General features: G+C 43.4%; 1 protein-coding gene across 9 annotated transcripts in view; it reads left to right on the top strand.

Moving 5' to 3' along the window:
• Positions 1-14,004, top strand: part of PTPRT (protein tyrosine phosphatase receptor type T) — a 548,712-nt gene that overhangs the window by 302,763 nt on the left and 231,945 nt on the right. For all 9 annotated transcript variants that reach the window (XR_009728966.1, XM_061376782.1, XM_061376778.1 and 6 more), the window contains 6 exons: positions 5,334-5,410; positions 6,431-6,467; positions 7,401-7,498; positions 9,251-9,367; positions 10,719-10,873; positions 13,392-13,527. Coding sequence is in view for 8 of the 9 variants with exons in the window: in XM_061376782.1 (XP_061232766.1) it covers positions 5,334-5,410; positions 6,431-6,467; positions 7,401-7,498; positions 9,251-9,367; positions 10,719-10,873; positions 13,392-13,527 (620 nt within the window). In the remaining variant the exon portion in view is untranslated. The remainder of the gene's footprint in view (positions 1-5,333; positions 5,411-6,430; positions 6,468-7,400; positions 7,499-9,250; positions 9,368-10,718; positions 10,874-13,391; positions 13,528-14,004) is intronic.

The following is a 14,004-nucleotide window of genomic DNA, read 5'->3' as shown; positions in this document are numbered from 1 at the left end:
GACTTCTGTTAAAACGTGGGTTTGTAAGCTCTCGCAGTAAGTAGCGTTGCTCAGTGAATCACAGCAAATGAGATCTTGTCTTTATGGCCTTCTGGGTAATAGTACACTTCCAGCACTGTTTCACTCAGCTCACTGCTTTCCCAGGGCTGTATTAACATCGTGCCTCCCAGTGAAAACCCAGATCTCCCTGCCAGCCCCACCATCTGCTGTTCTTACATTTGCAAACCAAAACTGCAGAGGAGGCTAATCTCTTCATGGAGAGGAGATGCAAGAGAGTTCTTAGCTCTAAGTTCTCTCTCTCTGTAACTGCCTGACAGGAGGATGGAGCCAGGAGGATGCTGGTCTCTGCTCCCAAGGAACAAGGGATGGGACAAGAGGAAACGGCCTCAAGCTGCACCAGGGCAGGTTTAGATGGAGCTGAGGAACAATTCAGGCTTCCCAGGGCAGGGCTGCAGGCACCGTCCCTGCAAGTGTTCACACACCGTGGAGATGAGGCCTCAGTGCCATGGGTTAGTGGTAGCTGTGGCAGTGCTGGGGAATGGTTGGACTGGATGATCTCAAAGGTCCTTTCCAAGCTCATTGATTCTATGATTCTCCCGTGCTTTAAACCCCAGTTTTCAAGGTTCCCTTCAATCTGCAAGGCTTTTTTTTTTTTTTTTTTTGGAAAAAAATACAACTTGAGGAGTGATTTGGGGTCTGTGTGACCACAGAAATCCCCTGTTGATGGTGGAAGGATGGACTGTGATTGCACAGATTTGCCATGCTGGAGGAAGCTGCCCTACTCGAACTTTTTATTGTATCAGCAGCATCCATGAGCTTCGCTTTGGGTATAAAAGTTGCAAATACAAAGTTAATTGTGGAGTTGCAAGATTTTTCAGCAGGGGTCAATGGTAGATGCTAGATCCATTTACATGCTGAAGCAAAATGATTTAACTTGCTTCAGGGCCTAGATAATTGAGGCCTTCAAAGCACATTGGCAAGTGGTTGTTAAAGGAGGGATGTTGAGCTGAACCCGTAAAAGAGAAAAAATCCAGAAGCTATGTGGGGCCTTTGGTTCTATTCTTTTATTTCTCCCCATCTTGTCCAGATTTAGAGCTGTTATAATGGGCAATGAGAGTGAAAACTCTCAGGTGAGAGCTGAGGACATGAAGACATAGGGTTGTGCTTTGGAGCAAAGCATGTTCCTTCTTAGGCACCACAGGTCTGAAGTCTTGTGATGGTCTTTTAAAAACTTGAGTTGATGACAAAAGATGGGAGAAGTTCGCTTCATTTCCTTCATGCTCTGGCTACCAGATGCTTCAGGCTGGAACATCATGAATTAATCAGGGAATTTTATGGTAGAAGAGACAAAGAACAGATCGAGATTAACGGAGATTTCAGCTGAAACGTGGGTGGAGTGCACTTCTTGGCCATGGAAAGGGATAATGCACAGTCAGTATCGAATTTAGAATAAAGGTCTTATCTTTCAAGCATTTTTATTCCATGGTTTCTTCTGTAGTGCCTGAACTCTTGCTTTTCTGTGCAGTGTTCATGGATCTCAGTCCTGAGAGGATGGGATAAATCACACCTTGCTGTTACCCAGTTCTCAGGGCACAGTTCAGGATCAGAGGGGATGGAGAGAGGAGGAGGATGGTGTGTCCTTAAGAGGGCAGATGTCCTTCCATACCAGAACTGGGCTGAATCATTTCAAAAGATGTCTGTGTATTTCTCTATTGGCTTTGTGAGGAGCTGTGACAGCCAGTTTAGAGGAGCTGTATAATGTTTAGATGGCGAAAGTTGTGCGAGATTAATCCAGCGCTGGTTTCAGAATGAGATGTGGAAAAATTGCAGTGATCTTTCAAATGATCACTAATGGGAATTTTGACAGAAGTTTGAAGCCATAGCATTTTTGTGCTAAAATGGGAGCACGATGCTTCTGGGTGAAATTCTTGTCATTTTTGAAATCCTTTTTAAGACCAATTTTCAGTCCAAGTACTCTGTACAGATTTAGAGTTCTGCTGAGTTACGTAGGGACTACAGTAAACAGAGAGAAATCAAAGTGTTTATACACTTAATTTCCATTCTTTGCAGTCCTCAGTGTTACAGACATGCAATTTTTTCCCTGTTTCTCTCTCCATTTCTCAACTTACTTATAATCCATTTGGAACACAGTGACATGGTGTCTGACAAGTTTAGAGAAGAGTTGAGCAATACTTTGATCCAAAGTATCCAAATAAGTTGTCTCCTTGGCTAGTATAGTCCAGTGAATAGGCTGCAGAATCAGAAATAGGGAGAAGATATAATGAAGACATTCGCTGTTCTTCAAAAATCCTTTTAAAGCCTTTAGATGAAAAAAAAACTGAAGTAGAATATTGTTATTGCTAATAATATAAATTGCATGGGATTTTTGCCCCTCTCCATTAAAATAAGAAGACACATTCCAAAGTTTGGGAAGAAAAAAGGGATTTATGAGGTAAGTTATTTCATGAACTTTTATCCACACTGTGCTTCTAAACTTATGAAAAAGATTAAGGACACCATTAAGACATCATTAATATTTTGTGTGCTTACCGCATACACTGATCTTTTTTCTGCTGCACTGTTCACACTTATAAAGAGAAATAAATTTCCTCCAGGAATTAATCTCATTTTTGTAAAATATGCAATAAAATATTTTGAATCCTGTCCTCCAGAAACAACCAAAAAATTATTTTTTATTTGCTCCCAAAATATAATAGGACCTAAATCTGGATGTCTCCTCTTTGTAAAGTGTCATTCATTTCCAGTCATCATTCTTCATCCTTTGCTGGTTTTCACAGATAGAATACCATACTGGCTTAAACAAAAAAACCCAGCCAACAACATTTCCTACAGCTATAGAGCATCTTTTCTTTATCCATGTCTTAAACGCACAGACCTTTTCTGCAGTCTGTTCCTTGGGTCTTTCACATTTAGCTGCCTCGGAAGGTATTTATAGAATCCCAGCCTGGTTTGGGCTGGAGGGGACCTTAAAGCTCATCCAGCTCCAACTCCTACCACGGGCAGGGACCCCTTCCACTGGAGCAGCTTGCTCCAAGCCCCTGTGTCCAACCTGGCCTTGAACACTGCCAGGGATGGGGCAGCCACAGCTTCTCTGGGCACCCTGTGCCAGCGCCTCAGCACCCTCACAGGGAAGAGCTTCTGCCTAAGACCTCAGCTCAGTCTCCCCTCTGGCAGGTTCAAGCCATTCCCCTTGGCCTGTCCCTACAGGCCCTTGTCCCAAGCCCCTCTCCAGGTTTCCTGCAGCCCCTTTAGGCACTGGAGCTGCTCTAAGGTCTCCCCTTAAGGAGCCTTCTCTTCTCCAGGCTGAACAAGCCCAGCTCTCTCAATTCATCCCTTCTGTTTTGAGTTTGAGTGCCTCAGAGAATTCATACTTAATTCCAGGGTTTGGTTCCATTAGAAGAAGAGAGGCAGGTTTTTTCTTGATGGCTGTTCAGAGCCCTTTAGCTACACCCCCTTCATAGACATTGTCTCTCTCAAAACATCATTTTCGCTATTTAGCTGTATTGTTGCAGTAAGTGAAGACTTCCATAACATTTTTGTATTGTGGGATCACAAACATAAAGTTCCCCTCCAAAACATCAGCTCTTGGAGCTTTCCCTTTCCTTTTATTCCATGTGATCCTTACCTAGCTGGATTTGCTGCCTGGAATTACAAGTGTGAAATTGTCGACGGGAGGGTTAGTGTATTTCATCTGGATGTCCAGTTTAATCAGCTCTTTGTCTGTCTTTGGGAATTGGTCCAAGTATAAATTCTTTTGTTGTCTGTCTCACCACATGATTTACTGCAACTCCTGGTGCCGTTGCCTTGAGTACAGGTAATTGGGAACAACATCAGCACTGTGAGAAACACACATACCTCCTTCCACTGCGCCTGCAAAGGTTGTATTTATTAATACAAATATAATAGAGCTTTTGATGGATTCCCCTTCATAACCTTTTCAGAATGCAAATACAGGGTTTGATAAATGCAGCAAATGTGGTTGTATTTTGGGGGGCTGAAAATCTCATCCAAAACATGAGCACAGTATGACAATAATTCCTTTTCATAACCAAATGAATATTTAATAAATATCCAAATCTTGGTTTTCAGGACTGCAGGCGCATCTCTCTTTGCAATTATTATCTGATCCTACATTTAATTAAGTCATGACTAAACCCCTTTTTGACTGAGTTGCTGCAGAATCACACCTCGGATTTTTATGTTTCATTGCTGTGATTCTTCTTAATGGCATATAAATCGTGCTTAGGCCCATATTTTGCAAATTGCTTCTAAACATTAATGCTTTATTGACTGAGGGCTACAGTCATATAACTGGTAGAGAGGAATTAAATTTAATGGACTCAATATTACACTCCTTTTTATAAATCCCTTAGAACTGAGCCCAGCATGGCCCGCGGAGACCTCTGTCACCCAGTACCTTCGCCAAGCAACTGACCCTTAGATAGAGTTCTGCAGTTAATCACATGCCAGTGCTGGGATTGCCAGACCAAATCAGATCAGAGCCCAGCTCGAGGAGGATCTCCTGTGGCAGGGCCCAGCACCAGCTGTTCCAGGGACACATCCGAATAGTCCCATGGCAGAAAATCGTGTCCTAATCTGCCCGCTGGTGCAGTTCCTGTCTCCCTCTGCACTGTAGTGCTGGGAGATGGAAAGATCAGTATCTGGTATTTTACTGCCTTATCTAAAGTAACTTTGAACATCCTCAAAAACATGTATGTTTTTAATTTTGTTGCATTTTGACACTGCCTTGATGCTGTTTCGCTGCTGTGAGTTGATGGCTCTGATTTCCTTTAGTGTTTCTTATCTGGTGTCTGGGTTGTCCCATTTCTTCTTTGCAATACTGCATTTGCCATTTTACCCTCCTTAATCTTTTATACCTCTGATGCAATCTATTTATTTTTATCCTCATCTTGACAAGTTTCAGCTCTTGCCTCAGTGTCCATAGGTCAGATGAAGGCAGGGGAGGCTTCAAGCATCAGTATGGCTTTTGTCATGGAGAAACATGCTGTAAGGATCTGTCCTGAGCTCCCCCACGCCAAGCAGAAGCAGCATCTGTGGTCTGTGTAAAAGCTCAATGAGCATTATGGCAGCAGTGAACTTAATGAACACAGAGTATGAATGGACGCTAACCTCAGCATCTAAACATTACAGCTTAAACACAACAGGCTTGTAGGAACACGAATGTGATATGATTTCGTTTTTTATTGCTGTAAGAATTCCCTTCCCCACTTGCAGGAACCAGCAGATCCAATGAAACACTGAGAAACTCCTTTTTATCGTTACTGTCACTTCTTTTCCTTTCCTTCTTTCAGATGATCATTCAAGAGTGAGATTGCAGCTGCTGGATGGGGACCCTCACTCGGACTACATAAACGCCAATTACATAGACGTAAGGCTCCTGGACATCCCCGCTATGACAAACACTGCTGATGACAAGTCTGCTTATGAATCTGGTGCATGTGACATAGGGACAGACTGTTGATCTGATATGAATGACAGCTGAACATTACACAAACATCATGTTGTGACAGGGAGAAGGTTCTCGGTCTTCTGTTTATTCTGTCTGACCAATCTGGACAGATGGAGATTTCCTATGTTTGACAGACCCACCAACATAAGTGGAATGTGGGCTAAATTGACGTATATGAAAAGCAGTATCAGCCCCATGCAGTAACACTGGTAGATATGAGACTTACTAACTTCTTAGAGAGTTGCAGTGCAGAAGGCATGTAAACAGACTGACATATTTTTTACTGTTACAGAATAACATTCAAAGAGCAGCCTCCCTCACACACACACAGAATCATCAAATGAACGTGTGTTTCTTGTATGAGTGTTCTAAAGCTTAGGAACATAGACTCATAGAACCACAGACTGGTTTGGGTTGGAAGGGACCTTAAAGCTCACCCATGGCTAGGACACCTCACACTAGAGCAGCTTGCTCCAAGCCCGGTCCAGCCTGGCCTTGAACACTTCAGAAGAGTTTCTTTAAAGGATGAAAAATCTACCTGATAAGTTTATGTAGGACAGGTATTCAGCATGTCCACCCTGAGGCAATGCATGCTTTTCGTCTTTTGGCAAACAGTAAGGTGCAGCATTTTGCCTGTTAGTTTGCAGAGTTGCCCACAGGTGAGTCCCAGGGCTTGTGCTTCTTTGAGGAAGTAGTAAAAGCTGCCTCATTCCTCTTTTCACTTTGGCATGATGTAATCTTGTTTCCCAGCCTGAGCAAGATACCATCACTTAAAATCTCACAGGGCAATCCAGTTGTCTATCTTCATTCATTCAATAACAGGTGTTTGTACACTGTTTAGGCTACAGCAGCTTTTGTTGCCTGGAAGGTATAAAATACACAATGTGCTTTGTCTGAACTGTGATCTCACAGACCATCATGTATTTTCTTTTCTTCCAGGGGTACCACCGGCCTCGCCATTACATTGCAACTCAAGGCAAGTTCATTCTTGTATGTCTAAATATTTGTAAAACCACTGCTGTTTTAAATGGTTGTAAGAGCTATTTCATAGACTCCCAGCCTGGTTTGGGTTGGAAGGGACCTTAAAGCTCCTCCAGTTCCAACCCCCTGCCATGGGCAGGAACGCCTTCCACTCGAGCAGCTTGCTCCAAGCCCTGTCCCACCTGGCCTTGAACACTGCCATGGATGGGGCACCCTATTTATAGGGTGACATCTTCCATTTTGGGGAACTTACAAAAACTCAGTATAGGAGCACAAAAAGGGAGGATTATAGGATATTTCAAGATCTTTAAGGCACTCGAATCCAAAACCTGAGCTACAAGAATAAGAAATGCTTCAGGCTTAGAGGTGGTAATCTATAATGTGTCTGTTGAGCATGAAGTATAAGATTAGAACTACAACAGACTTTATGGATCTTGTGTTTACCTTTTGGTGGTATGAAGTTGCTGGAGGAGGGCAGTATGAATAACCCTGTGACTGATGAACATTTGGTTACTTGGGGGACTTCAGAAAAGGGCTAATCTCTGCTTATTTCCTTCCTCTTTCATAACTAATACATACAGAGTGAAATGAAGGAATTAGTGCTGCACCAGGCACAAATTTCAATACAGTCTTAATTACAGAGTCACTGTAAGGTGCATCCATGTCCCATCACTTACACGTGTTTACCTACTGGAGCCATCTCTGCTGGTTACAATACACCACTATCACCTCTATTTCCAGCATGCTAGAACCTTAAATACCCCAAATACATCTGCAAGGAAGTGTCTGATCACTTACAGAGCTCCTGGCTGTTGAATTGCAGAGAAATGCTCTGAAAAGGAGAGTAGGAATCCAGGGGAACAGCTGAGATTTGCTGACATTCAGTGCACTCTCTTAAGGTTTCCTTTTGTCTTTTCTCCTGCCCTAGGGCCTATGCAAGAGACAGTGAAGGATTTCTGGAGAATGATCTGGCAAGAAAACTCCGCAAGTGTGGTCATGGTCACCAACTTGGTGGAAGTGGGCAGGGTAAGGATTCCACTTTCCCAACATACAAAGCCAATTCAGTACTGCGTACGACAGTGCTGTTCAGGCAAGCTCGGCAAGTGAAATGCCTTTTGCTTATTGTGGTAAGGGAATGAATTAAGCCACTCTGGGGTTTTTCCTACAGTGCTAGATTGTGTAATATTTAGCTGCTTCCCTTCTAGACTAATAAGGATTGTGTTCCTGGTGTAAGTCTCAGCTTTAGTGGAATTATCTACAAATTTATGCTGGCTGAGAAGCTGTCTCCTTTTTCACTACAGAAGGAAAATGTACTTCTGTAATAATTATTCTTTATCTGTATAATTTGAATACTTCTCTACCCAGGAAAATCCAGAGGGGCAAGGATGTGTGTCTGGTGTTCAGACTGTTTAAAAGAGCTCTTGAAATAACAGTTCAAAGCCTAGAGCTTCCAGTCACTTCAGAAGATCATTGTTCCGAGCTGGTATGAGACTGTGCACGGCTGGATCCTGGGGCCACCCAGCAGCTTGGCCTCCTCAACCCCCACCACTTCACTCTTCTGCACTCAGATGAACCAGAGGCCTTGTGTCAGCACAAGGCAATTGCCAAAGCCCACGGTGGGAGCAAACATGAATAACTCCAAAGGCATAACCTAGAGTGTACGGAGCAGGAAAAAGGCATGTCTGGGGTGGCTTTCTTCAGCATGTTCTTCCCACTCCTGATGGGTTTTGGTTTAGAGACATTCTCAGCCAGAAACTAGAGCTGTTATTTATTGTTTTTCCTGGCATTTGTCACTTTCCATTGCTTTGGTACTAAGAAAAGTTTAAATGATCATTTACCCACAGCCATTAGTGATTCAGCTGCTTTGTATTTGATTTCCTTTAGATCTCATGGTTTAATGCCAGCTGGTTCAGTTCATTTATTGTTACTTATTCTAAGTTACCTTCTGCTGACACTTCACTTTGAAATAAATGCCACTGTGTAAAAAAAATCCCCAACAAACCTGCATTAATCGTATTTAATATTTATAAAACCCCTTCTGATTATGACTGGAACATGAAACCTGCCTTGCAGAAGGTAATTGCTTCAGCTTTTAGCTGCTGTTCCTCTCTTTCATGTGAAAGCATTTAAAAACTTCATAGTCTTTGTTAGCCATAAATATCCCTTCCAGTGTTTCACAGCCTTGGCTTTAATTTCTACTATTAGTTTAGCACACATCTTCTAGAAGTGGCTAAGCTTGGGCTATGTTTATGTGATCAGGAGAATCCTTCCCTGAGCCGTAGCTGAGGCCTGTCACAGCTGGTAAAATGTCAAATTTGTGTCCACATCTGATAAGGAAAGATTAGAGTCAGCCAAATTTAATGTATCAGCAAGTATCTCACAGTCCCTGTGAACTGAAATGCTTTGACTAAACAGAGGGAGTTGGGAATTACAGTAGCAAGAGCATAGATTTTTCTCAAAGGGGGTGGTGGCAGTGGCTGCCAGGGAGTCTGTGAACCTCGTATATGCTCAGGGCATGTATGGAGATTCAAGGAAGACTGTCTTAAAGAAGAAGAGCTTAAATGCATCCTTTTGATTTGCACTGACAACAGAGGAAACCCGGATAACATCCTCCCTGTGCTTTCTGTATATGATAAAGGAATCTTGACATAATTTATACAGTTAATTTTGACAAGGTCTATACATCACAACTTGTGTTGGCTTCAGCTTCAAAATGGAGAAAAATGTTCAGACTCAACTTGAGCAAGTTCCACTCAATGTTTTCTTTCCCTCACCCAGGTAAAATGTGTTCGGTACTGGCCAGATGACACAGAGGTCTATGGAGATATTAAAGTCACATTGATTGAAACAGAACCGTTGGCAGAGTATGTCATACGCACATTTACTGTGCAGAAGGTAAGGAAGCCTTCAGTCAGCTGGAATTCTGATACAATACTTACTTTGTGTTCAGAAATCGTCTGGGAAACAGATTCAGAATGTTCTTGGAGATGGGACCTGTTGCTATTTGGGCAGGTTTCACTTCAGAAAGCTAATCTTAAAGAGAGTCCAATTTTGGACAAGTGATTTCAAGTGAACATCTTGATGTAGCCATTAAAGTAGAATCCACAGTGCACAAAGTTTAAATGGATCCAAAAGCCAGCAGATAGTTGATGGTATGCCAGACATAACGCATGTTTCACAGTGGCAGATTACACATAAAAAAAGCTACCAGTTAAACTGGATGCCAAGTAGGGTCCCTTTTCAACAGAAATTAAACATAATAAAGGCAAGAGTGTAAGAATTATCCCCAAATTGGCAGCATTTGGAAGATTTTTGTTACTTGTAATTAGAAATTGGAAGTGTAAGTGCCGGAGTATTCCAGGTCTGCTCAAGTTACTCTCCAAACACTCAGTAAATGCTTTTAAAGCTTTCAAAAATTCCTGCTAAATGAACTTCAGTTACACTGGGAATATTGCTCCAGTTCTGTAATACATCAGCTCCATATGTCATTAAACCACTCTGTGCTGGTTTCAGCTGGGATAGAGCAAGAGGCTGCCTGGTACTTGGTTGGCAGCTGGGTTTAAACCACAACACATTATAAACCTGGTAAGAAATGTTATTGCCAAAAGTTGACTGGTTAGGGGACCGGCTGCTGGATTCTACCTGCATTTCCTGTGACCACAACATGTCACAGCTGACAAGCACTTCTTTGTTACCCTTGCAGTGTCCATTTTCATGTGCCAGTCACTTGGTCTCACCAGAAAAGCCAGCTCATGGGTCTGGATACCACTTTTTGACCTTTTTTACACCAGTTGTAATCTCAAACTGAGACTTCTCAGCAGCAAATGGCAGAAAATCTACCACTGTCATGGGGCATGCCTACCATCAGGGTGTTCATTCCCCAGACTTGTAGCTTCAACACCTCAAAAAGGATTTAAGAGTGACTGCTTGGTGGTTTATGGTAAAAACACCACAGGAGGTTGGATACATGCAGCCATGGTTTACTGGTGCTAAAGTTAGTCTATAAAATGAGCTGGGTTTGAACTCTAAGACCACAGGTTTGAATTGGGAGCTGGCATTCACCTTCACAGCTCTCAGTTGTGTGCCCCACCTCATTTGTTACTGGAGTTCAGCTTGAAATCTCTTGGAGTAAAAAGCAGCACAGGACACGTTCCTGTGCATAAGGAGAGCTATGTGCTTGCTCAGGGAAAGGAGCAGTAATCAGAATGTGCTGATTGCAGTCATAGAGGCTGTGTTGTCTCCTCAGAAAGGCTACCATGAGATCCGAGAGATTCGGCAGTTCCACTTCACCAGCTGGCCAGACCACGGTGTTCCCTGCTATGCCACCGGCCTCCTGGGCTTCGTTCGCCAAGTGAAGTTCCTCAATCCCCCAGAAGCAGGACCCATTGTTGTGCACTGCAGGTATGTGAGCTCTTTGACTGAGCCTTTCCTCCGTCAGCTTCTTTCCTTCTCATCTGGCAATAATCAGCTGCATTTAGTTTGTGTAAGGGCATAATCTGTGGGCCTCACCAGGAAACAAAGTGGAATTTGATTTTCTTTTCTAAAGTGGCAGCTCTGGAGCCTTGCTGGCACGGATTGGAGATGATATAAGTAGGTTCAAGAGGGTCATTCGAATGTTAAAGACTCTCTGGTGACCTGTACTCTCTTAGATACTCATAGCAGAGCTGGAAGAATGGTAAGTATTTGGGTCAGCCATTCCAGTTGTTATCTACAACAAGACCTCATGCAGCAGAAGGGTCAATGTCTACAAAAAGAAAGGAAATTTTAAAGCAACTTTGCTTTGCTGTACCCACATGGACTTTAGTTCAGCTTTGTACCAGCACCAATAGGCTTATCAGAAACATTAGTCTGTCTTCCTGGGTCTGGATGCCAGTGCTGTGCATCTTGGACTCCTCAAAGCCCAGGAGCTGAAATGGAAATATCAGATTGAAAACCTGTCCAGGGTCTTCCAGCTAGTTAATGAAAGGGGGATGCCTGAGGAAACCTCACTGCTTGGTTTACAGCTGTGAGAATTCAGAGTATTGAATCACATGCTTGCTAACTCCACTGCTGCTGCTGTTACTGGTGAGGGCTCCATAGAATCATCACAGAACCCCAGCTTGGTTTGGGTTGAAGGGACCTTAAAGCTCATCCAGTTCCAACCCCTGCCACGGGCAGGGACCCCTTCCACTGGAGCAGCTTGCTCCAAGCCCCTGTGTCCAACCTGGCCTTGAACACTGCCAGGGATGGGGCAGCCACAGCTTCTCTGGGCACCCTGTGCCAGCGCCTCAGCATGCTCACAGGGAAGTTTCTTCTTTATATCTAATCTTAATCTAAACTGATCCTAAACCCCTACTATGCAAGGCTCTGTATATGTAGGAGTGTTCCTAACATGCAGAAACAGTTTGAGGTATGAGCAAGCATGCTGCTGGTGGTGGGAGAGCAGACACACACACAGGCTGCCATCAGAGCTCGATGACTTCAAATGCAAGGGAAGAGACTGATACAAAACCAGAGTCTGGGTTTGTAGCAGCAGTGCCAAAACCTCAACCCTAATCAGTCTGCACTTACCTCTGAGTGCCATGCTGTGTGATCATGAACACAGAGACAGCGCATCCCACAACCACTTTAAAAAAGGAAATCAATTAAATCTCATCCTTTCTAAACAGTTTTGGATGGGGGGGGTTTGTTCTGTTGGGTTTTTTTTTTAATCAAGCAGTGAATCATTTCTATAATAAAATGCTACTAGGCCTGAGGAAGTGACAGAAGGGAATTCATTTAGAGCTCAGGGCCTGAATTTGCTGCCTCGGTGCCAGGACATGAGTCTGGCCCTGGAAGGAGTTTGAAAGCAAGGAGGAATTTTTCATCCTTCCCATTGTAATGAATAGAGGCCATTTCCTCACCGTTATTTATCTGCTTTTGAATTTAAATGACTTGCTTTAAGTGGTAATTACCAAATTCTCCCTATCGATGCCTGGCTGGATAATATCACTGTTCGATATTTATGAAGTGCCAGGATCCTCTAAATATAGAAATGTTATAACTATTTGTTAAAATTCTGAAAAGCTGAGAGATAAAGGGAGAGGAAATGCCACTTATTCATTAAGATTCTGCAAATGAAAAATATCTTTCCTCTATTCAGCAGTTGATTAATCTGGTCCATTAATTTATGGTCATTCATATCTCCTCGCTTTCGGTGCTGCTGGAGTTTTCATGCAGCTGAAGTTGCCCTTTTTTTAGCTGAGTTTTCCTTCTTCCTTTGGAGTAATGTGAAGAGACGTTCCCCTCACTCTCTCCTTCACACCTAAAGAGCTTGGATGATTTCCCAGGAGGGAAGAAGGACACAGTGACAGCACAGCTTTGCAGGAGATGGTTCAATTCCCACAAGCGGTGGGAGGCTCTAAACTGAAGGGTTTGAGTAGCCTCGAGCTCCTCTTCTCCATCCTCTTACATTCCACAACATGAGATCACCCTCCTCAGGACCCAGACTCCTCTGGATTAAAAAGGGAAAAGAAATGGTTGAGGTGGAAGACTGAGCCCCTTCTGTCTTGCCCACTGGAGTAAAGTTGTGCATGGCGTTTTTAAAGAAGGAAATGTTTGGAATTGTGTTGATTTGCAACTGCTCTCCCACATCCTGTGTGGTGAGGGATGTGCAGGTTAACTGACCTGTAATGGCATAATGATTGTCATGATTTTCTTGGTGTTGAAGAACACAAAGCTTTTTTTCCTGCTACCTGAGTCCATTCAGGAAATAGTATTTCATTTCATTCTCTTAAATCCTAAGCTGATTTAGCTACACATAAAAATCAACTCTAGAGGGAGAGGGTAGCAGCTTTCAAGAGGAGATTGCTGTGTCCATGCTGCAGTGTTCTCCTCCACAGAGCTGGCCTCTCCACGGTCCCTTGATCATGCAGCTCCTTGTGTTTGTCTCTTGTTTCAGTGCAGGGGCTGGGAGAACAGGGTGCTTCATTGCCATCGACATCATGCTCGACATGGCAGAGAATGAAGGCGTGGTGGATATATTTAACTGTGTGCGAGAGCTGCGATCCCAAAGAGTCAATCTGGTGCAGACAGAGGTAGGTGCCAGCAGGTCTCCTCTTACAGCGTGCTGCTTTTCTGTCAGCTTCTCTGCTCAACAGGAGCCCAGCAATTCATTAAGTCAACACTCCCTTGCTCTGTGATGTGATTATACAGAGCTTTCGGTGGCTAAACATGTCCAGATGTGCCCTGAATCACATTCACTGGCAGCTCCTCAGGGCCTCCAAGACAGGAGGGCAAGCCTTGAAGTTTAGGTCTTAGCATTGCTGATTAATTTTATTCTCCTAGTAGAAAAAAGCTAGCTCCTGCATCCTCTCATTCCTCATTCATAGGCATGCCACAGACTCCAGTAAGTGCCTGGTTTATATCAACTGCACACTAAACAAATGAAACATCCTTGACTCAAGCTTTGGGTGCTGATTAAGCAAGCTGCTCCATCATGTAGCATCTAGCAGCTGCGCAAACTCCTATGGAACTGTCACCCTGCTGCACAGGTTTATGTATGTGCTTCAATG

The sequence above is a fragment of the Neopsephotus bourkii genome, unplaced genomic scaffold (genome assembly GCF_033783945.1).
Source record: "Neopsephotus bourkii isolate Nb327-2 ecotype Australia unplaced genomic scaffold, CSIRO-AGI_Nbou_v1 NB_1737, whole genome shotgun sequence".
Lineage (NCBI taxonomy): Eukaryota > Metazoa > Chordata > Aves > Psittaciformes > Psittacidae > Neopsephotus > Neopsephotus bourkii.
This window is presented reverse-complemented; position numbering and strand designations above follow the sequence as displayed.